The sequence below is a fragment of the Maylandia zebra genome, linkage group LG18 (assembly GCF_041146795.1).
Source record: "Maylandia zebra isolate NMK-2024a linkage group LG18, Mzebra_GT3a, whole genome shotgun sequence".
Taxonomy (NCBI): Eukaryota; Metazoa; Chordata; class Actinopteri; order Cichliformes; family Cichlidae; genus Maylandia; species Maylandia zebra.
The window spans coordinates 28,024,231-28,047,435 of NC_135184.1; the positions used below are offsets into that span (position 1 = coordinate 28,024,231).

Below are 23,205 nucleotides of genomic sequence, written 5' to 3' on the forward strand. Positions count from 1 at the left end.
TACCAGCTAGTCCAACTTCAGTAACCCTACAAACGTCACTGCTGTTTAGTTTTCCATCTTCATTTATTTTGGAAGTGATAGCAGAGCTGTACATTTTAATTTTTTCAGAAATCCCTCAGTCACAACATGCTATATCATGTTTAGGTAGAAACTAGCAAGCTAACTCCCTGCTAACTTCTAACTCATTTCATAAATTCTGTTTTCATGGATGCCTGGATGTTAAACTCAATTGTTACTCCTGGTAGAACAGCCACACAGATCATTTTATTAAAGATGAAAGAATTTAGACAGTGTTTAACTTTCAGCGATGTTAAAGTGACTGTGGGACCTGAAGCAAAGTTTGGACCCGGAAATGACTAATGAGGTCAGACTTAAAGACTGGGTTGCTTAGATGTTGAAATAACAACAGGACAACAATGAGACAACCCCCAAAACAGGTATGTTTTTACAGGTGGACACTCACAATTTTCCCTCCTCATCTTTTCTGACTGGTTTTTTCACTAGCTTGGCATTTACAAAAATTGTAAACAAAAAGATTTTTTTTTACTTCTTACCGACAATAGAGAGAATTATCACCACGAAATCAAAAATGTTCCATGCAACGGTGAAGAAATAACAACGGAGGGCAAAGATCTTGATCAGGCATTCGGTGGTGAAGATCACAATAAAAACCAGGTTGATCTTGTTGAGGATGGACTCCATTCGCTCTGACTGCTCATCGGTTTCCACCATCATGGTCACCATGTTGACAATGATGAGCATCATGATCATAATGTCGAAGGCTTGCTTAGACACCAGATCAAAGAAGAAGGCTTGGATAATGTTCTAGGATCGGGAAAGAACAAGCAAGAATACAATTTAATTTATATAATCCTTAACAAGGTTTGCAAGGTTAATGATATCACTTCAAAAAAATACAAAATATTTTAAACAATATATAAAGTGTACAGGTAAAAATCTGTATCTTAAAAATGTGCTACATTTGCAATTTATATAGCTTTACCGTGGGTCTGGGTATTGGCTTTTGAGGTTTTTTAGTTCCTAACTTCTTCATAGCATTGTAGTACTTCTTCTGCTCTTCAGTCATGAAGATATCTTGTCCTCCTAAGTGGAAAAGAAAAATATCTCACGTTACTTTCTTTCCTAAAACAATGACAGGAGTTGTTTTCTTTTAAATGTTCAATCTGGGGGAATTAAAACCAAAAATCCTGCCACCTTATTCTTACTATAGAAAATTTTCCTTTGTACTTTTATTGGACTATTCATGCATTTATTTCTGCAGCTTCAAATAATAAGAACTGCACGCAAATATCAAGTGATCCCAGCCTGAAATCAGCGTTTTTAATACTCATCTTTCTTTTCTGCTGATTGAAATTGTCAATGATGACACCGATGAAGAGATTGAGGGTGAAGAAGGAGCCAAATATGATGAAGACTACAAAGTAGAGGTACATGTAGAGGTTGATTTCTTTTATCGGTTGTTCCTCCACCTAAAAACAAATGGGTTCATTAGTCAGTTAGTTAGTTAGAATTTTCATGGTATAGGTGTGGAAGAAAATAATATACTTACTCCTCTTGAATCAACAGCTGCATACATTATTTCCATCCATCCTTTAAATGTAGCCTGTAAATAAGAGAATATAGTACGATGTCATGGTCCAGGCGCTGCATTGTAATGTTATAGTAACAGCTGATTTCATTTTTAGAAAGAAAACAACAGTGAAATGTCTTTTATGATCTGCTGTAAATATTGCAACATGAGAGAGACTGATTTAAGTGTCTGGACAGAACAGGAGAGGAACAAAACAACAACATGAATAGTGAACAAGTTCTCAAGGTGTTTATTAGCAAAAACAGGCTGGCATCATGTTTGACAGGTTAAAAATAAAATCAACTTACCACTTGCAAAAGAGAAAGGTAGCCAAGCCCCACATTGTCAAAGTTGACCTTGACTTTTGTCCAGTAGAACTGGGTGTCATTCATGGTGAGGCAGTCTGACTTGTTGTTGACCAAAGAGACACTGTGGATGAACCCCGTTCTGTTCACGCACTTTCCAAATTTGCCGGCGAACAGATTGACTCCCATGATGCTGAAGATCAGCCAGAAGATGAGACACACGAGCAGCACATTCATAATGGAGGGAATAGCTCCTATGAGGGCGTTCACCACGACCTGATGAGCAAACAAGAAATCAGGTCAGTCCCAGAGAAATAAAGTATATTCTATTGTTGTAAGCAGCTTATCTTTGTGATCTCTGTAGTGCACACTAGTCTGGTAATCTTGTTTTCTACATATGCTATGATGTGATAGTTGAAGTTTAGTTTCCCAATTCTAACTTGAAGCCAACAGGACAATTTTTCACAGTGATTTACGTTATGACAATCCCTTGTATGATAATACATGTGCTGTGTGTTTATAATCAATTTCACTCTAAATCACATGTATGATTTTTGAAAGTACAGGAAAAGTCAGTGGGATACATAACAATGTGGCGATACTGTCATACAAATTCAGGGTATATGGACAGACACACACATTTATACACATGGCCACTTTATGAGCTACACCTTGCTAGTATTAGTGTGAGACCCCCTTTGTTTTCAGAGCCCAAATCAAAATCACTCAAATCATCTCCCCCCACATTCTGGTGCTTGCTTTGAACCTAAGCTGGCCCTTTTACCATGTCTCCATACCTAAATGAATTGGGTTGCTTCCATGTGATTAGGTGTTAGTAAGCAGGTAAAAAGATGTACCTAATAAAATGGCAGTTAAATAAACGGGGTGGCTGTAGCTCGGTAGAGCAGGTCATCTACAGATCGGAAGGTTGGTGGTTCGATTCCTGGCTTCCCCTAGTCTGCATGCCAAATATCCTTGAGCAAGATACTAACCCCAAACCATTGGAGTATGAGTGTGTGTGAATGTTACTTAGAAAGCACCTAGAAAAATGTGCTTGTGCGAATGGGTGTGAATGGGTGAATGCACAAGTTGTGTAAAGCGCTTTGAGTGCTCAGAAGAGTAGAAAAGCGCTATATAAGAACCAGACCATTTACCATTTAAACTGCATTAAATCACAATCACTAAAATAAAAGTATAACAGCTAACAGCTACTGTTATAAAAGTATAACAGTACTGTAAAGTTTACATTTAGTATGGCTCGGTTCAGCATGTACCCTATAAAACACATATACTGCTGGAAAATCTAGTTGTCAGAACTTTAGAGTAATTTACATTTTTTACAATAAGATTGGGAACTATACATGTTTGCACAAAGTTTAGGGCTAATCTAGCAAGAAGCTAAAGAACTGCTGTCTTTCGTTGGATAACTAAAGACTTTACATGTAACAAATCCCTGAAATACTACAACACATCCACAGTGACATCAGTTCCAAAGTTTTATCCACTCAGCAGCTGTTGAGACATTTCTACCTTGTAGAAAACTACTAATCAATTAAGCTGTTGTGGTAGTCCCAATGCTAAAGTTGCTTTATAACTAAGAGTTTATCCATAAGTGAAAGAATATTAATGAGATTAATCAGGATGTTAGTAGCCAACAGTGACAGCAAAGGACAGAAAACATATTTCTCACCCTCATGCCCTCAAATCTGGACAGAGCTCTGAGAGGTCTCAAAGCACGGAGGGTCCTCAGGGACTTGATGGCAGTAAAGTCAGAATATCCCAGTGAATTTGCTACCAGGCTTATCAAGGACACCTATGTGGAGTACAGAAAGGTGTATGAACTCTGAGAATCATAAAACAGACATCTGTGCTTAAACCTTTGAGAGGAAACAGCGAAAAGTACTGAAAAAAACAATATCAACTGGTCTTATCAGCACATTTGCCAAGAAAGTGAGTATATTTTTAGCGACTCTTATAAAGAATCAAAAAAACGGAGGAGAGTCGTAAGAGACACGTCAGAAACATTTAAAGAGCCATAGTCACATTTTTTGTGTGTATTTTGGGACATTCCACAGTTAGGAACACAAATATTGTATTTTTGAGGTTTAGATTTGATTTGGTTTTTGAATCATCGTTTCAGCAAATTTAGACTTCCACTCTATTCTACATCCAAAAGAGACAAAACAAAATGGTATTCCGCTGTTGAATGACCCTTGGATGACAGCTATGGATGAAAATGGCATGAAAGATATGTGAGAAAGTCGAGTCATGAAGGATGATGAAAAAACACAGACAAGTATGCACATATGGTAAAAACAGTATCCATGCATGCATACTCAGCTATATATGCATATAAATATGTATATATATCAAATAGAGTGAGTTTTATAAAGAAGTTTAATCTGTCTTTGCCAAATTTGTTTCCCATTTTGTTCCAAATTGATCCAATAAGTTCATTCAAAACAATTTAGGGCTAATAAGGTCCCAATGATCTGTATTTCTTTATAAAAGTCCTTTTAAAGATGCGTTTGGCCAATATATCTAAAGAAGATACTCAAAATCAATTTCAGGACTACAGAAGTCTTTGGCTCCACCACAATACAGACAAAAAAAAAATACAAAAATATAGCAAAAGTAGGAAAGAAAAGTTTGCTAGGACTTCCTTTAAACATAAAAAACAGAGAACGCTCGGTACCTGAGTTACACCAAACAGGTCACACATGAATTCAGCTGGTGCAGTTCAAAAAGAAGACTTTACGTTCCACAGTAAACCAGATCTTCTGTAGATAAGCCTCAGATCACATGAAACTGCGTTTGGTTTTGATATAAAAGCCAAGGTCCTGTACCCAAGCGGTTCAAACGATGATTGCTGAGAGCGGTTTTTTAAATTATTCTTATTTTAAATCTCATTTTATATGAAAAGCATTTGTTTAGAAACAAGACGGTGGCTTTTGATATCGCAACAAAAAGCGCTTACGAGTGAAGAAACACAGAAGCATTTGTGATGCGGATGCAAGTTTCCAGTCCCAGACTCCATACTCCATACTCACCTGGGACCTGCTAACTACAACTTACCCTAACAATAGAGCGGTCTGTGGCAATCTGTGTAACAGCAGGTGAAATCAGAGGAAGTCAAGGGCTGCATGCCTCGGGCACTTTGAGTGACTAAACACTTACAGAACCGCATCCAGTTCCCCACAAATGTGTGGCAAAATCCTACTGGGGAACGGCCAAATCCTGACATGAGAGCAGCTGCAAAAATCTACAACGTATCTACTGTTTCAGTGTGAATTAGCACTTAGTTCTGCAGCGAACAGGTTCAGGTATTGAAAATGTTGTCTAGAGCTAATTCACGTGCTCTCCTGTGAAAAATCTGGCATCATTAGAGCTATAAATCCCACAAGTACGGCATACATTCAGCTACATCCTTTCACGTTATATGATTTGAAAACCAAAGCAGCAAAGCGTTAACTTACATCCACAATCAGAAAGTCGAGCCAGCACCAGTAGTTTGTAAAATACGTCTTGAAGCCGTATGCAATCCACTTGAGGAACATCTCCAGGACGAAGATGTAGGAGAAGACTTTGTCAGCGTACTCCAGCATCACCTTTATGACTTTTCTCTTTTCAATGTAAATGTCTTCAAATGCCTGCAGTATAAGAAAACGCAGCATTACATTTCCATTGCTCAGCATAAGAAAACCATCTGTGAGAAGTTTTTTTCTTTAAAACTACACAAAAGGCGCAATTTGGACATCAGCCAGCTCAACGTCTCATCAAATCTACTGCTGATACTGTTGGTCAATCCAGAGATTAATAATTAATATTGGTATTGGATCAATACTAATCTTTCTAATTAGATCTAGGACCCTTACCAGAGCCCCACTGCTGAGCAGGATCATGAAGATGATGAATGTCTCAAACCAGCTGTGCTCCACAATCTGGTAGCAGGTCTTCCTCAGCCTCCACCAGGCCTGTCCTAGTCCATGGCTGGTGTTGATGTTACAGCACTGGCAGTGTCTCATGCAGACTGATGACCGTGTCAAAAAACAAACCGGCATTTATCACAGCATGAAGGAAAAAAATAAACATTTTAAATGAATGCACGTTAGCAGATTTAGTGAGGTTGCTACTTTCGCTCACATTCAGGAAAGCATTCATCAGGCTCCATACTGTCTTCATCCAGCACTGACAAGTTATCCTCTTCCTCTCCGGGCTTCCTTAGATCCACTGTGCTGCCCTCTGACAGGCTGATCTTCTCCTACAAAATAAAGTCTGAGTGTTTACAATCACGTGCCCTCGTATGGAAACAGCCCTCAGCTCTTTGACATCTGCATGTGTAAATACAGAATATGAATCTATATTAAACTAGCAAACAGTGATTTGTTCTGGTTGTGTTCCCCAGCCTGTTGTGATACTGCTGATGCTGTTGTCATACATTCATGTCACACATTAAGAGTTTTTTTTTAAAGAAAAAGAAGTTGCAGCACATTTTCCTGTTCCACATGAGCCTGCGTGCATTCATCCCATCAGAGCCGGCGCACCTTGATGGACTTTCAATCTCCTGTGAGGCTTACTGCAATTTTGATGAGATTTTCACGTGTTGTAACAACAACATATTTCATATGATTTACAGGACAGAGGTGCAGCTTCAATCTCGTAAAATGATACGAAATTTAATCCAGCATTAAAGGGCGTGCACGGGATCTGGAAACCAAATTACCAGCATTGCTCATCTTAGAGTTTAAAGACAGTGAGAAACATAATGGACTGATGGCACATCAGAAAGTAGTAATTGATCCCATTTAAGCAAAGGAGATTTATTTACACTCTAGAGAAGACTCAAATACTTAACTATAGGATTTCTTTTTAACAATATTCTTACATATAATATGTTTATCACTTTTGTGTGTGTTTAAAGCTCTGCATATGCAGAGCAGCTGCAGATGCCCAGTTAAGCTGATGGACGATTGGAGGTCCCCCCCGCCCCCATTTTTCATGATGCCTAGTTCTAGTGTGGTGTGCAGCAGCGCATGGGAGGGAAAGAGGAAGAGAGAGCACCAGACTGCAGGCTGCCCAGCTCAGCTGTGTCAGTTTAATCTGCTCTACAGCGCCTGGCTCCACATCTGGCCTGCTCCTGTTTTTCTGCCAGACAGGACAGGAACGACACATCCTCCGCCTCAACAAACGCCCGATCTGCAGGACAGTCTGACTCTAAAGCTTTCGAATGAACACAGTCAAATCCAAATCTATACAAAAACTGAGGAGTGCTATTGCACTCTCACTGTTGCGTTTTCATGCAAATTAAAGCAACTATACACACGGTGTTAGTTACTGTTGCTGAGTGCACGGTAAACTCATTTAATATGTACAGAAATGCAAACAAGAAACAAACTGTATCTCAGTCATTACAGCTTCGTCCAGTGTTGGTGTGTAAGTTAGCTGTCTAATGCCGGGCAAATAATACTAATGCACCTACGGATCAGGGGTGAGCTTTTCAAGCTGCGATGCCTGACCCGTCGAATGCTCGGTGTGCTTCCCTAAGATTCCCTAAGAGGCTTTCAGAAGTGTGCTAAAGACATATCTGTTTAGGCAGGCATTTCAGCGATGCACCGTCTGCTGTATACGTCCTGCGTTTCTAACACTGAAGTCTTGAACTGCTTTAATCCCAGATTCTTTTGTTCAGTTGTTCATGTTTTTATCATTTTGATTTCTATAAACGTGTTCTGCTTTCAATTGCAATTTTCTTTACTTTATATTTCAATGATTTCAATTATGTGTTCTTCCAATGTTTGTACTCTTAATAATCATATAATCTTACAGTACTCGCTAATGGGTGTAAAGAGTGCTGTGGACAAAAGTACAGGGAGACCTAAACATCAAACCTACAGGAGTTGCTCAGCCATCCAAACACATGAAGCTGCACACAGTTTTTGTGCTGATGGTAATGCCAGAAGAGGTTTTGAGTCAGAAGAGCATTGGTGACCTTTACTCACTATGCACCTTACCACTTGGCAACCTGATACTGTAACTTTAAGTGGGCTGTAACTCCATGGGTCATTGCTGTGGCTCCTAAAAGCTTTCCCTTTGTAATAATAGCACTTACAGTGGATCGTGGAATATCTAGAAGGGAAGAGATATCGAATGCTGACTTCTTGCTACAGTGACATCCTGTGACAGCGCCACCTTCAAATTCTGTGAGCACTTTGGAACGAGCCATTCTTTCACAAATGTTTGTAAAGGCTGACTGTGTGGCTAGGACGCTGATTTTCTACACGTGTCTCAATGGGACTGAAAATCTAAATTCAAAGGATAAGATGTGTGGCTTAAATAGTAATGGCCTCATTTTCCTGTTAGTTAGGGATAATCAACCCCTTTAACATGTGTGTACTAAATATAGCTTTAAGCATAGCTCGGCACACATTCAACCACATCTCATTAACATGTGTGTGGGTGTGCGGGACTCTATGACAGACTGATTCCATAGCATCATCATCATCATCAGAATTAGAAAACACAGATGTTACTAATAATATTTAGGCTACCAGCACAAAACATATATGCTTAAACATACACACATATGTTAAACAGTATAAGCTCTGTTTTAGCCACAGCTAGTTTGGAAAGTGTGCAGCCCTTCTGTGTCCAGTCATTAAACATGATAAACTAATCCCACCATTTTGATATCATGTTCATTCTCATACAGACCCTTTGTAAAAATTAAAAGCTTCTGAAAAATCTTTGAAAAAACTTCAATTATTCCAGCACATCTCAATTTAATAGGTAGATCAGACAATAATTTCAAAATCATAATTTGTTGTCAACGTGGACTTCTTGAGTTTATCTCAGCATATACAAACAGCAAAAAACCAAGTAATTACTCATTTATATAATAAGAAACACAAGCCAAACAAACAAGTTGAGTGTTTCAAATGACAAGATGAGATTTCATTCTTAGCGAAAAGTATGCCGATAAAATCACATTCTCTAAAGTATGTAAGTTCAGAGAGCATTAAAGCCTGAAGTTAAGCCCCAAACATGATTCTGGGCACGACATACTTACCAGTTTGTTTTCTTCATCCTCTGATGACTCTGAGATCTCCTCCTCCTCCAAAAACTCCACATCTGACTCCCCAGGCGCGATAGGAACAATGACAGTCAGGTTTGGGTTGGTCATGTAGCTGTCCTCCTCTGGTACGATGTACTTCTCTCCATAACGTCCAAAAATCCCCCCATTGCTCTCCATGTGATTTCCGACCGGCTTGAGAGCCTGACTGGTTTCCTTGGCTTTGTGTTTTCGACGCTTCAAGCTCCTGTTGCAGAGGTTGATGACGCTTGTGACAATCCAGGAAAAGCCGGAATGGATGCGAGCGATGGCAATCTGAATGTTATTCAAGTCCCCGTCTTCGTCTGGAGCAGAGAGATTGTCTGAGCTGAAGGAGCTCAGCAGCAGGGCCAGAAAGAGATTCAGCACCTGTTGTTGACATACCAAAAAATGTATGTTTACTTACATCTGAATGGATGAAACTATTAAACTTGCTTATAGCTATTTAGCCGTAACCACTTAAGCCCTTAGCCCCTTTCTCTCTTTCTTTTTTGCATCTACAAATAAGAAACACATTTCAACCAAATTTGCTTATGCACAGAAATGCTACATCCCATTTCCACACAGCCTCTTTATTCAATATGCCACACTCCACAATAATAGGTGGTGGTGGGTAGTGTGTTAATATGGCCTGCAGCAGAGATCCTTGGTGTGAAAAGGGTTAACAAAGCAGGACATTGTATAGCCATATTATGCTTGTATCACCATCTGATGCGCAAAGCTCTGAATTGTTTAGTATGTATGTATGTATGCTTTATCATTTGACATAATGCCGGACATGATGTCCCATATATTTTGTCAACATTGGCAAATCCCGCAAAGTTCTGCAACAATGATACGCTCAGGTACATATGGCTGATGTTTCAGGCCTCCTGAAGTCAAGGTTCAAAGCATCCAACTCCTAAGTAATCTGTCTGCTAGCTTAGAGAGCAGCAGCACGGGGCATAACACTGCACATATGTGTGTGTGTCTGTGTGTGCATTCCCTTCATGGGTGATGTGCACAGTTGGCAAGGATCATCTTTAGCCACTGAGCTACTCAGAGATGGGGAGCATGAGCAGATGATTAGTGATGAATGCCCTCCGACCTTCTCACCCCTAAGCATCCTGGATAATCCCACAGATAAACTGCTTTCCCACGATTCATGTGCACAGAGAGGTTCCTGTCCATTAAATTCCATAGGGAGCGCTGTTGTGATCTGATCTTTAGGCTAACAAGGCAATACAGTCAATGAAAGTGTCTCTATCCACTAATAGCATCTATGTGATACTTGAGAAACTGCTATGTACACCTAGAAATATCTAGTACCATTCTTTTGACTGGGTTTGAATTATGCAAATCTCTTGCTAATTTTTTGTCAAAAGAATTTAAACTTATCCTAACTACAAAAGTCGAGGGGAGCAAGTGAACAAGTAAATAAAACTAGATTTTTACTGGGTTAAAATAGTGCTATACTAAAATACAACTATTTCTGCATGTATTTCTATTACCAGGATCACCACTGGAACGACACCACATTCAAAGCAAAACAACGTTGACTATAAACAAATCCTGCAAATTCAGCGCGCTTTTGTATTCTTTAATATCAGCTCACAGGAAACGGCTGGCCATATGGGAGGAGCAGTGAATGTGGGTGGGCGTATACAATTAAAACTGAATTAACTGCAGTTTTTTTTAACAGCTGCATGTGTTGGCTTGCAAAATGAGTAAAAATCAAAACTTGGTGTTAAACAGGGTGAACGCTCTGCGGTGTTTGTGCAACACTTGGGTCCCCATTTCACCCGTAAGGCTTAGCTCATTAGTGGTGGATAAAAGGGCAGTAAAGCTGCTCCAGCACTGAGTTTGTCTCTTGTCGCTTCAGTTTGCACGGCAACATGTGTAGATAATACACATATGATGCAGCACAAATAACAGAGGGTTTTTAAGTTGAGGTGATGTGTAAAAATGCAAGTGAAAATAGAACGAAATGATCTGCACATCTCATAAATCTATAATCTATTAAATTTGGTAGAAACTCTGCTAAATCTAATCTGAAGCAAGACCATGACACTTTCATTTAATACAGCATGCTGAAGAGTTGCTCATTTACAGATATACAAACTAATACAGCTTGCAAATTTTAACATAATTAACTTGAAGGATGGTCCATTCACATAATACACAATCAGCAGTCCTCCCTTGTGCCACGTAATCCCAGATTACTTGTGACATCACCAAGTGGATTTGGTAGCATTGAAACGCTACTGCATCGCTCTTAGTCATCAAATACTGTTTAAAGGATAACTTTGCCTGTCACAACTTTGCCTGAACATCAAAAGCACTTCTTCTGTTAAAGACAAATGATACACTCATACCCTCCACATATCCTCCATTTTTTTAAATCTTTATTAAGGAGCAATGGATTCAATCACTTTGTAATGCTTACAAAAATCCATACTTCTATATGTTTAAATAGGCTGAGTAATTCCACGTACTGCCTGGACACCTTTTTTTAACAAGTCCGTTTTCAGAGTAGTTCAGCCACTGACCTAAACATTTAAGGTATGTTCAAAAATAACAAACTTTAATTTTCTCAGTCTCCCCTTCCAGGTAATTTCCCGGGGAAGTGCTGCTCCAGTTCCTGCACAGTTGGTAATTTAACTGCACAGTTGGAAGCAAATCTCAGGGTGGTGGGGAATGACTTGCTACCACATGGTGATGTGACAGTAATTTCCACACTGAAAGTTTGACTTTGGGGTCATTTCTGGTGAACAACCATGTTGCCTGTGCTCCTGACATGATGTGAGGATGCTCTCTGAGTCGGGTGGCTATGACTTTGAGATCACTGCTATGAGCAATGTGACGGTTGCGGCATGAAAGTTGGTCAGTTTGTGACAGAAGTTGATGTTTGCTCTCTATGCAAGCGCAGCTGATCAGAACAGGACTTCCAGTGAGAGCTTTCCAATGAAAGAACGTGAAGGAGGGATCAGATAGTTTAAATTAGGACTGGATTCATTTTCCAGCTTTTTGACTGCACCTCGTGCCTGATCCTGTAGTTGGCATTTGCAGCAGCAATGTGGTGCATGTAGGACTGAGGTAAATGTCACTCAGTGCAACACTGTGGTTGACTCATTTCTACTGTCTGAACTTTACAGCACAGAGGAACAGGGGAAAGGCCACACAGACACTTCTCAAAAGAAACTCTTGTTGAGTTTAATCTTTTTGTGAGCTTTGCCGGTACAAAAAATATAGACTATCACTCAACATAACCTTAAACAGGTTAGAGTTTAAATGCCAAGTCATAATAACTTACCACCAAGTTCCCTATGACCATGACCAACATGAAGACCAGGATGCAGAGGGGCTGGCCAGCCACTTCCATACAGTCCCACATGGTCTCGATCCACTCGCCGCACAAGACCCTGAACACAATCAGGAAGGAGTGGAAGAAGTCCTTCATGTGCCAGCGAGGCATCTGACAGTCAAAGGAGATCTTACAGACACAGTCCTGATAGTTCTTGCCGAATAGCTGCATTCCCACCACAGCGAAGATGAAAACAATGATGGCCAGCACCAGCGTCAGGTTTCCCAGGGCGCCCACCGAGTTGCCGATGATCTTGATGAGAGTGTTGAGAGTGGGCCAGGATTTTGCCAGCTTGAAGACTCGCAACTTATGATAAGAGAAATGTGAAGACAAATGATGCTGCATCTTCAGAATAGACTGACTATTACACTGTACAAGTTGCACAAGTTAACTAGACTTCAGAGTTAAAACCTTAAGAGACTTTTATGTTTTTAGATGTAGTCTGATTATTAGATATAATGTGCAACTCTGACAACTCTGTTCCTAGGTATCATCATTTTTTTAATGGACATATTATGCTTTGTCCATATTTTTATCTTAGACTTCACCCATCCGAGAACCCTTAGTTCATCAGCTGTCTGTTTCCCATTGCAAATAGTTGAATCTGCTCCCGTGTCTAGGTTTTGTCTTCTGTTCATCAGGAGCTGATCAATCGGAAATAATTAATCAATTTTCTTCAAAGTAACACAGAGAATGAACAAGATTTCCCTCACCAATCTGAAAGATCGTAGGACGGACAGTCCCTCCACATTGGAGAGGCCCAGCTCCATTAAACTGAGGCAAACAATGACGCCGTCAAAGATGTTCCAGCCCTGTTGGAAGTAGTAATAGGGGTCCATGGCAATCAGCTTCAGTACCATCTCAGCTGTAAATATACCAGTGAACACCTAGAAAAAAAACACAGAGTGACAAAAGGACATTTAGAGGTGAAAAATCCAGCAAAACACTAGGAATATTATATAGCTACAGCTTAATTAGTAGAGCATTCACTCTCTTTTAGATGAGTTGTTTCTCTTTTGTTGACCACAAATAAACAATTTTACACAACCGCCTTCAAAAGATGTGTAATTTGAATTTTATTAATGAGTGAACTAAAAACATTTCAGTGAAGGTTTCTGCACACAAACCTTAGTTCAACAGAAAATATAACAATGTATTTCAATGTGTTATTTCATTTTTGTTGTTGTTTTTAATTTATTCATATAAAGGTACATATAAAGTTATATAATTTTAAAATTACTTAATGTATTAATGTATTTATTTATTTACCAAATCTCTGTCAGAGTCTAAAATTCACCGGTAGGAAGAGATTTCAAAACAGAACAACAGGAAATCAATTCCACCTCTTGCTAAAAATACTCCATGTTATTAAAGATAATCGCAAATAGTCTAAAACAGAATCTTTGACAGCGGATCAGCATCACTGTATTTGACCTCCTGTCCTGCACCTGCTTTAAAAATCAACCTGTCTGCAAACAGAGACGGATTATCTGAATGCCGGCCAGTTCAGTTTCCTCTCTGTTCCACTCTCCTCTCCTTATCTAGCACCCGACAGCACTTATAGAAAGTGTGTTAAAAGCTGGAAACATCCCTCTGGTATCTTTAAAACCCTCTTACCAGATTGCCCACTGAGAGCATGGTGTTGAACTCATCAGTCATGGGGTAGTGTTCAAGTGCCATGAAGAGGGTGTTCAGCACAATGCATATGGTGATACCAAGATCCAGGAAAGGATCCATCACCATTAGCTTCACATACTCCTTCAGCTTCAGCCACCAGGGGCAGCAGTCCCATATCAGATACTTCTTGGCATACGTGTACCAGCAGGGATGGCACTTTTGCCTCGACTCCTCCAGCTCTGCAGAGACACCACACGGAAATGATTTATATCTGCAGATAACTTGATCATTTTTGAACAGCTAAAACCTGAAACCAGCGGCGATTCTAGGGTCCTTCTGCTAGCAAAGTTAACTAAAGTTAAATGTTATTTGGGCAGGTGGAGGGTTGGTTGAGAAAACCAGTTCTAATTTCTTCTACTATGCCTTCATTATAACAGCTGAGCATAAATACAGAAATCAGGGGGAAAGCTGGTTTGGCTTTGTTTGGGAAGTAGCAAAATCCACCTACTGGGACCTTAAATATGTTAGGTATCATCTGCTTAATGACACAAAACAGTACTAAAGAAATAATGGGAGATATATGCATTTGTTACACTATTTTCTGATGTAATAACTTCCTGGATATGTTATTTAGCAACATGTAGAGGATCTAGTAACCTTCAGACAAGACCAGGCTAGCTGTTTCCAACCCTTTTGCTAAGCTAGCTTTATATATCCCCAAAAAGGGATGTAATTTCTGAACACTTCCTTAAACAGTGAAATGGACGCACCGTCCATGGCATCACTATAAAAGCTGACAGAGCTCAGGCCCCTTTTCCTGCGCACGGGGGATGGATCTGTCACTGTGGGGGAAGGTTGCAGGAGAGGCCTTGGAACTGTCTCCTCTGTGCTGGAGGGCTTCTGGCAAACAGAAAATATCTAAAAAACAAACAAACAAGGCTGTATTGTCATGTTCTTATAAACTCATATTTAAACTTTTCAGAACAGTCTCATAACAAAGGCTCCGTCACTCACTGTGTCTTCCCTGACTCTCTCCATGCTGTGAGCTGGCATGGACGTAGAGGTGAGCAGACCCATAGTCATGACTCCATTGTGGTCGAGGGAGATGTTCAGTCGACCATTGACATTGAGGCTGGGGGTGAAGATTTGGGAGCAGTGGCTTCTCACGCTGCCCGTTCTCCTCTTCCATGGCGTCGCTGTCGAACTGGTGCGACTCCTGAAGACGTCTCCGTGAACGCTGTACTCGTCGTCCGCGAAGTCGGCCTCTGAGTTGTTGCGAACGCGGAAGGAGCTGAAGATGCTGTTCTGGCTTCCTCGTCTGGTGCTGAGCGGGTGAGAGGATAGCGTGGCCAGCAGAGGGTGGGCCGGCAGGGGGGACAGGGGAGGCTACAGAAATATGGAAGAACGCATTAGCTTCTGTGGTTTCAACCATTAACAACTCGACAGCGCGCTCCTTAAGGTTACATACCATTACTTCTTCCAGGGGCTCCATCTTCTGTTCTGCAGCTTCTTCTGCCGTTTCTTCGGACAGCGTTCTGTGAGATCTTCTTCTTCTGCTGCTGCTTCTTCGTATACTTCCTGTGTACTTCACACAGAATGGAGACAGCTCCGGGGACAACACTGAGTCTGTCTCCTGTGCTTGTCTTTTTGCTGCCAGCTTCACATGGGATGAAATTGTTTGAAAGAGTTACAGTTGTGTCTGTCTTCAGCTGAAGGCGCACATGAAAATATGACAATGCACCGCACTTACTCTTTGCTCTCTTCTCAGGTGTTCCATGGCCATCTGAAACTCTCTCTCCTTCTGCCAGGCCTCAGCGATGGTTGCCTGATTCTGCTCCTCGTAGGCCATGGCCACCACAGCCAGGATAAGGTTGACCAGGTAGAAAGAGCCCATGAAGATCACTAGAACAAAGAAGATCATGTAGGTCTTCCCAGCTGAGCGCAGAGTCTGTGGGAATCAAAGAAAGTAAAGGCAATAAAAGCAAATTCACCAGAGTCACTGGTTCAGCACTGTGTATAAGATATAATGCAGATCATATGCTAAAGCTAAACAACACAGGTCAGTACAAAAAGGTTTCTGGCCACTTTGTGAAGTGACGTCTTATTCAATATCCGTTTAAGTATGTTAGTTGTGTTTCTCCACTATGTCACCCAGTTACTGATTCTTTGTGAAAGTGAAAACTACTTTGGCCCCAGAGAAGACCAGCAAATAGAAAAACGCTCCGAAAGCTCACAAAAAGACAACAGAAGTTGAATAAAGAACAAAGGACATGGGAAAAAAACTAAACAGAAGGAAAACAAAAGGAAGTAGAAAAGAACAAATCTGGGAGACAAAGTGATGAAACATCTGCTTAAGTAACAGAAACCAGAACATGTGAAAGACTAAAGTGAGGCAGAAGATGCAGGTAATCTGTGTTTTAATAGCAAGACACTGTAAATACATGTTTGCTCGTACATTTCAGCGTTAGCTCGTCGCTTCCACAGCTGTTCTGTCCCCAAAAATGCTTCTGTTGTGTTTTCTAAGGGTCTTTTCTTTGTGAGCGTTTGAGTTGTTTTTCTGTTTCTATTGTGTTTTATTCAACTTCTATTGTTTTTTTTGTGAGCTTTGGTGACGTTTTTCTGTTTGTTGGTGTTTCCTTAAGTTGCAATGCGTTTGACCTCTTAGAGCCACTGCTGAAAACACTGAACCTATAAGAGGAAAATTGAACTTTTAAGTTGAAGGTTGTAACTACAGGATGCTGATAGATGAAAAAACCAAAAGTAGAAAATTGCACCTGGTGAAACAGTTTTTCCCAGTAGTCCTGCGTCATGAGACGGAAAAGTGCCAGGAAAGCCCAGCCGAAAGTGTCAAAGCTGGTGTAGCCATAGTTTGGATTCCTCCCTACTTTTAGGCAGTCAAATCCTTCTGGACACTTCCTGTAATGTGCAAATGATTGAGAGGTAGAAGATAAATGATTAGAGGCCAGGACTGATAAACAAAGGCCGAACACAGGAAATTAAAAGCAGCTGCGGAGAGATATAGCCGTGCCGGTGTGCGTGCTGCTTTCCCAGAGTTAAAAACATTCTACATGTGGCTCTGCGGCCTTTGACTTCACAGAGAAAACTGGGAGATGAGTCAGTAAGTACGTACTATCATCACCGTTATTTCAAAGAAGACGGCACTTGAAACCTGTTTCAGACAGGAGCACTAAAATGCACTGGAGCAAAAAGAGATTAGCCAGATGGATATCAAATTGCAGCAGGAAAAAAAAATCAGCTCGATTCCAGCGTCTCTGATCTTCATTGTCAACATAGTGGCATTACAGCAAATATTTAAGTCCAGCAGCTGAGAACAAGCTGGACTGCCATGTCAATCTCAGTGTGGAATAATTTCATAATGGCAGGCAAACAGCTGGGCGGAAGAGCGCTGCTGTGAGAACAGCTGTGGATCTCACCAACACGCCAGCTAAGCAGGAATGCTCACTAATATCCAGCAGCGAGGGCAGAGGATGCTGTGTGAGGCCAGCGACATCTTCCTGTCAGGCTGGCCCTCTGCTACATCACTCACACCAATCTGTTCACCTCTGTTAATCAATGCACATTTAGTTTATTTCATATCAACATTGTTGAGCAAAATTAGCAAAAATCTTTCTGTCAACTCGGCATCTAAACAAATGTTGTGATTTAAAAATTCGACTTTTGTCAAAAGGAAAACTTTATTTAAAAAAAAATGCACACTAACTGAAAACAGTATCATGCCTGTAAAAAATAACTGTCTTTTGTTTTAGTCTTTGTCAAGTTTGTCAGCTTAAAGAGGCTTTCAGAGCACGTGCTAATGGAGACTGTGATTTCTACAAGACTCCGAGTGTACTCCCAACTGTAAAGTTTATCCCGGAAATTTCCACCTTGTGTTTGCTTGAAGATGCCACATGCCATTGATTTTCTATTGTCTCTGGTCACAACTGCAAATCACTTCCTATGTGCACTATGTGGAGCTTCCTATACACTGCAGCTTAATGCGTCTTCAAGCAAACATGCCAAGTATACTGCTGAGTTCCTGTCAACTAAAGCTGCTTCCTGACAGGAAGTGATATACGGCAATGTCCAATGAAAGACCATGTTGGGTCTAAACTCAGAACAATTCACTTTAACAGACCATACAACCTCAATGACATTGAGCGACTAGCTGGTGATGCGACGAGGGCAGATCCGAGATAAACCACCAAGGAGAGTATAGGTTACTGATGATTGACATCCATGTAAAGCGGCCCTGGTGTGCTGGTGATTAATTCTTACGTCTGAGATCATTTTCAGCACAGTACTTATAACTTGACTTTGGAACATTTTATATACTTTACACATGAAATGACTAGTCTGGAAAATAAACTGCAGCTTAATTAAAAATGAAAATAATAATACAATGGTAAACAATGCATGGAAGGTGTCATATCACTAAGTTTAGCTAACAATATTTCCTGTAATCATCACTATTCCATGTTTTCATCGTGTCATTCTGCAATCAAGTCTGAGCAACTTTCTGTAGGTGCTCAGACTAGGTGCCTCTGTATGCAGTTTATAAATGAATAAACTGCACTCAATGATATGCTTGTTAATCCACTGTTGTCCATTAAACAGCTACAAAAATGTGAGAGTCCTTTCGTAGTTTTGTAATTGTGAACAAGGTGCCTGCAGAGTTCATGTCCCATTAGTCTCTATAGCAACTGCCCAATGGAGCAGCTGCTGATACACACAGATATAACTCAGCTGTGCATCACATCTAAGTATTCTGCAAGTTTGTTTTTTCATGCATTTTTACCACTTGCTATTACTACTATTACTATATATATCTGTTCTCAGGCTCTAGGAAGTTATTTTTATATGAATTCTCTACCATAGTACACTGAGCAAAAATTCCCTTTTATTTTTTTACTTTACTGTTTGGGGGCTTTTGCCTTGATTAGAAAGGAAAGCAGGGAATGAGTGAGTTGGGGAAGACAAAGGTAAAAGCACCTTGGGTCAGAGTTGAACCCGGGCAGCTGAATTTAGCCTTGGGGTATATGGTCAGCTGCTCAAACTATGAGGTAAAGCAGTACCCCCATTTCATTCTTTTAACCACACGTCATTAAGAACAAACCCATGGCGACAGTGGCGGTCTACCCCAACTTCCTCAAAGCCTCTTGAGGAAGTTGGGGTAAGAGCTAAAAAGGACAACACTTATTGATTTTTTTAAGTTAATCCAAAGAGGAAACCCAGGGAGCTGAAAATGAAGCCACTGCTGAGTGATGCAATCTGCAGTTCCTCCAGTTGAAAAGGCCTTATGATTTTATTAACCTGTTGCTTACTGGAATTATAGGAAGCATGCAGCCAAAAATCTAAAAAGCGACATGTGAAAAGAAAGGCAAAATATGAATAATAATTGATTTTACAAGTCATCTTGTGCAATCATTGGAGCACAGCTAACACAGGGTCGGGTGTGTTAGACCTCTATTAAAGCCCTTTGCTCCATGTTTACAATGTTTGGTTTTTTTTTAATATTATATATGTGAGGACAACATCAATTTCCTGCTGTTTGTATAACAGCAGGAAATAACATCTGTCGGTGGCAACAGTTTTTTTTCCTGGGTGGGGCTAAGGCGGTGAGTTTCCTGCCCGCATCGCTCCAGCTCAGGGCAAAAGTGGAAACTTTCAATACAATCAGTCATAATCCTTAATGCATAGTGGTTTTAAGATGTAAGGGGATAAGCACTTGCCTCGACTCTACAGTAGGCGTGATGGGGGCTATGCGCATGTGTGTGACTGTGTGTGTGTGTCATCATAACGTATCCAAAGCTTTAATTTGGAAATCTACTCAGGGATTACTTGTTGGAATACACTCAAAAGATTAAGCATCCTCTATGTTTTACGTCCTCCATCCTGACCTGCTTAATATCTTGCTCTCCTCCACAGCCAGCCTCAGAAAGTTCCATCTAAAAATGTTGCACAAGTTAAGAGGCCATCTCAGTTATCTGCCAGTAAAACCATAAGCTACCTTATGGTATCTTTAACCTGTCAAGCATGTCACGAATCTGTGCCACTCTTGCTTTAGCTGCAGTTTAGCTGGAGAGAAAGTTTTTTAAAAATGCAGTAAGTGCAACAAAATGCATTTTCTTGATGATGATGTAGCAATGTTAAAATAAAAGGGGACAAAGACGCCATTAAAAACAACAAAAAGGTTCAAACTCTGCTGTATCGATTGCAGCGCTCTGTTAGAGCTCCACAAATGGCAAAAACACAAAAAGCGGGCAACAAAAGAAAGTTCACATGTAGTGACTTGTAGGTGGGACAGCTGGGTAGGTCTCGCCTGATCTTACTGACCCACTATTTAAGTGAGTTTAGTGACATCATTTCCCCGTCCAAATCTTTTGCTCTGACTTCAACACAAATTACTGAATCAGACGGTACTTCTTGGGAGATTAAGGTCCTGTGCTTTTGGAGGAGAGGGATTAAAAACTAAAGGGTGGCTGGATTCTGTTGCCTCTAAAAATATGTGACTACACTCATAATAACTATAACTGGGAATGGGAAGGATTATAAGTTGCAAATTAAATATAAATATGTATTTTTTAATTGTTCTTTGAATTCTATATAAAAACTGGAGTTGTGGCAGTCAGATAGTGTTAGCTTATTCATACTGGCAGTTTTTGTCTTGACTTGATTGATTGATTTGATTTGATTTGATTTTATTGATTAGCATTCAAATATCTCAGTGAAGACAGAACAAAGATCTACCACAAAGCAAGAAAGCATGAGACAAGGCTAATCAAAAGGTATTGGCTGAAGCATTTGCTTATTACGCCTTTTTGCATGCAGCTCCTGTACACAGGGCTCAAAGCAAATAATAAAACAAAGCAAAAACAAAACAAACAAACAAACCAAGAAGAAGAAGAAGAAAAAAACTTTCAATTTCCACCTTAGAGAAGTAACTACATCAAAGCAAAAGAATCAAGAGGTTTTTTTTTCTTCTTGATTATTCTAACAAAATATCTGCATGAATTAAATATATGCTAAAATGCTAGTTTTAGCCACGGGCGACCGTGGCTCAGGGGGTTGGGAATCGCATCTGTAACCGGAAGGTTGCCGGTTCGATCCCTGGGCTCTCTGTCCTGGTCGTTGTGTCCCTGGGCAAGACACTTTACCCTACTTGCCTACTGGTGTTGGCCAGAGGGGCCAATGGTGCGATATGGCAGCCTTGCTTCTGTCAGTCTGCCCCAGGGCAGCTGTGGCTACAACTGTAGCTGCCTCCACCAGTGTGTGAATGAATAGTGGTATTGTAAAGCGCTTTGGGTGCCTTGAAAAGCGCTATATAAATCCAATCCATTATTATTATTAGTTATTAATGTCGGCTAAACATTAGGTCCTTATTCAAACATTAGCTGATCATTTATAGAAAACGTCAAACTCCTCAAACATTTTAACTCTAAATATTCTCTGCTTTTATTAAAATATATATTTTTTGTTTTTTAGTTCACTAGCCTGGTTAGCTGTAACAAACATTGTGCAAAGGGTTAGCTTTGAAGCAAGAGGAGCTATTTTTGGTGCGCCCTTTTTTCAAGAATAAAAAGTTGATTTACTTTATTCTTAATGACAGTGTTTGAACAATTTGAACTGGTATCAACAAAAAATTGATAACAGCCATTGTAACAAAATTTCTGGTTCTTTGAGGAAAAAAACTTCTGTCCACGCAAATGTCAAAAACAGCTATTTTTTGACACAGTGATTGTCTCCGGCCAAAAGCTACTTTTTGGCCGGAGACAATCACTGAGCTTACATAATCCAACAGTACTATGCTGTAGAAGTGAAGTGACCACCAGTGACAACCAGAAGATTGCTTCGAGTATGTGACTAGCTGAGGGTCACAAAAGACCATTTAGATAAACTGTGGACAAATCTTTTTTTTTTATTTTAGAATCAAAGTAACTAAAACTTGGCTATAATCTTCTGATCATTAATCACTTTGGAAAACATGATCTGATAGGGTTAAGGCTGGAATGGACCGCTGGAGCCCCTGCTCAAAGCGTGTGTTATCTCCACTAGCAGCATTCTGTTGGATTCAATTGAGAATCCAGAGCGTCTCATAAGGAGGCGGAAGGGTACCTTTCGCCATACTATTAGACGCCTCGGGCCGGGACAAATCGTCGGTATGTTGGAAATGAGAATGCTCTGAATCTAAAACCTAAAGGGTCAGGAGAGAAAAGCATATAAGACATGATTTAAATAGGGAAATAGCATGAGGGCAAAGACCACTACATTGTGTAACATCACTCTCAGTGAGATGCACGTGGCTAAAGCTGCTTAAAAGAATACAACATATGAAACTATAACCCACAACAACATCCAAGGTTGACCAGCGATGTTTAAGCAGACAAATCAAGTTCAGGTTGGCCAAGTTTTTTCCCTTCATTGTATTACTCTGATTCCTCTTGATATAAAAGGAATCTGGCGTGCCTTCTACCGTAACATAAAGCTTCTGGTATGTTTAATTACAGAATCATATTCAACAATTTCTTCACCATAAAAGAGAAACATTGCAAATATGCTACATCATCTCCTGCTGTCTCTAGGTGCTTATCCCTGCTTCTCCAAAAAACATGACAAGCTAATGGTACATGAAGTAAATGCATGACATAAACCTATAAGGTTTCATATAGAACCACCTTTGTTTAACGTGCAAATAAATTGAAAACATCTGCATCAAACTTCCCTGCAGAGGCTTTAACATCATCACCATGTTTTATTTGCTATCATTCATTATCTTGTATTATTAACAAGAGCACCTAATGGAAGCCATTTGTTGGAGCTACAGGATTTCAGATTCACACAGATGGGTATTTAGTTCACTATAACCCCTGAACTGGGCCTGGCATTGGGCAGAGTCATCCTGTTGTGCTTGTTTCAAAAGCATTTGGATTTACAGGATTATTCAGTGCGTAGGCTGAGTAGCAATATTTGGATGGTTTCAGACTGTGCCTTTGACTGGGAACAAAGTCCATCACCCATTTCACCTATGCATTTACATCTATATTTACTTACATCTAAGGACCTTATATTTAGCATTGTTTTGACTTATTTTAGCTCAGCAAGCAGGTTCGTCAGAAGCACTAGTTAAAAGCTTCAGTACAGTCGAAATAAAAATATGATAACAAAATATCAATCCCAAATTGTTCTAGTCTGCTCCAGTTACCCTAATCACAGCACAGAGCTTTTGAGATGATGAAATCTCCAAAGA

At 40.1% G+C, this 23,205-nt stretch overlaps 1 protein-coding gene across 2 annotated transcripts in view; it reads right to left on the reverse strand.

Annotated features, from left to right (window-relative positions):
* Positions 1-23,205, reverse strand: part of LOC101474809 (sodium channel protein type 2 subunit alpha) — a 45,490-nt gene that overhangs the window by 5,430 nt on the left and 16,855 nt on the right. For both annotated transcript variants that reach the window (XM_004565395.3, XM_076876793.1), the window contains 18 exons: positions 16,736-16,877; positions 15,712-15,909; positions 15,430-15,618; positions 14,976-15,347; positions 14,732-14,879; positions 13,962-14,200; positions 13,058-13,231; positions 12,294-12,650; positions 8,960-9,370; positions 6,040-6,157; positions 5,772-5,926; positions 5,373-5,546; positions 3,587-3,709; positions 1,900-2,172; positions 1,571-1,624; positions 1,353-1,490; positions 1,004-1,108; positions 555-825 (listed from right to left, as the gene is read on the reverse strand). In XM_004565395.3, coding sequence (XP_004565452.2) covers positions 555-825; positions 1,004-1,108; positions 1,353-1,490; positions 1,571-1,624; positions 1,900-2,172; positions 3,587-3,709; positions 5,373-5,546; positions 5,772-5,926; positions 6,040-6,157; positions 8,960-9,370; positions 12,294-12,650; positions 13,058-13,231; positions 13,962-14,200; positions 14,732-14,879; positions 14,976-15,347; positions 15,430-15,618; positions 15,712-15,909; positions 16,736-16,877 — 3,641 coding nt within the window. The remainder of the gene's footprint in view (positions 1-554; positions 826-1,003; positions 1,109-1,352; positions 1,491-1,570; positions 1,625-1,899; positions 2,173-3,586; positions 3,710-5,372; positions 5,547-5,771; positions 5,927-6,039; positions 6,158-8,959; positions 9,371-12,293; positions 12,651-13,057; positions 13,232-13,961; positions 14,201-14,731; positions 14,880-14,975; positions 15,348-15,429; positions 15,619-15,711; positions 15,910-16,735; positions 16,878-23,205) is intronic.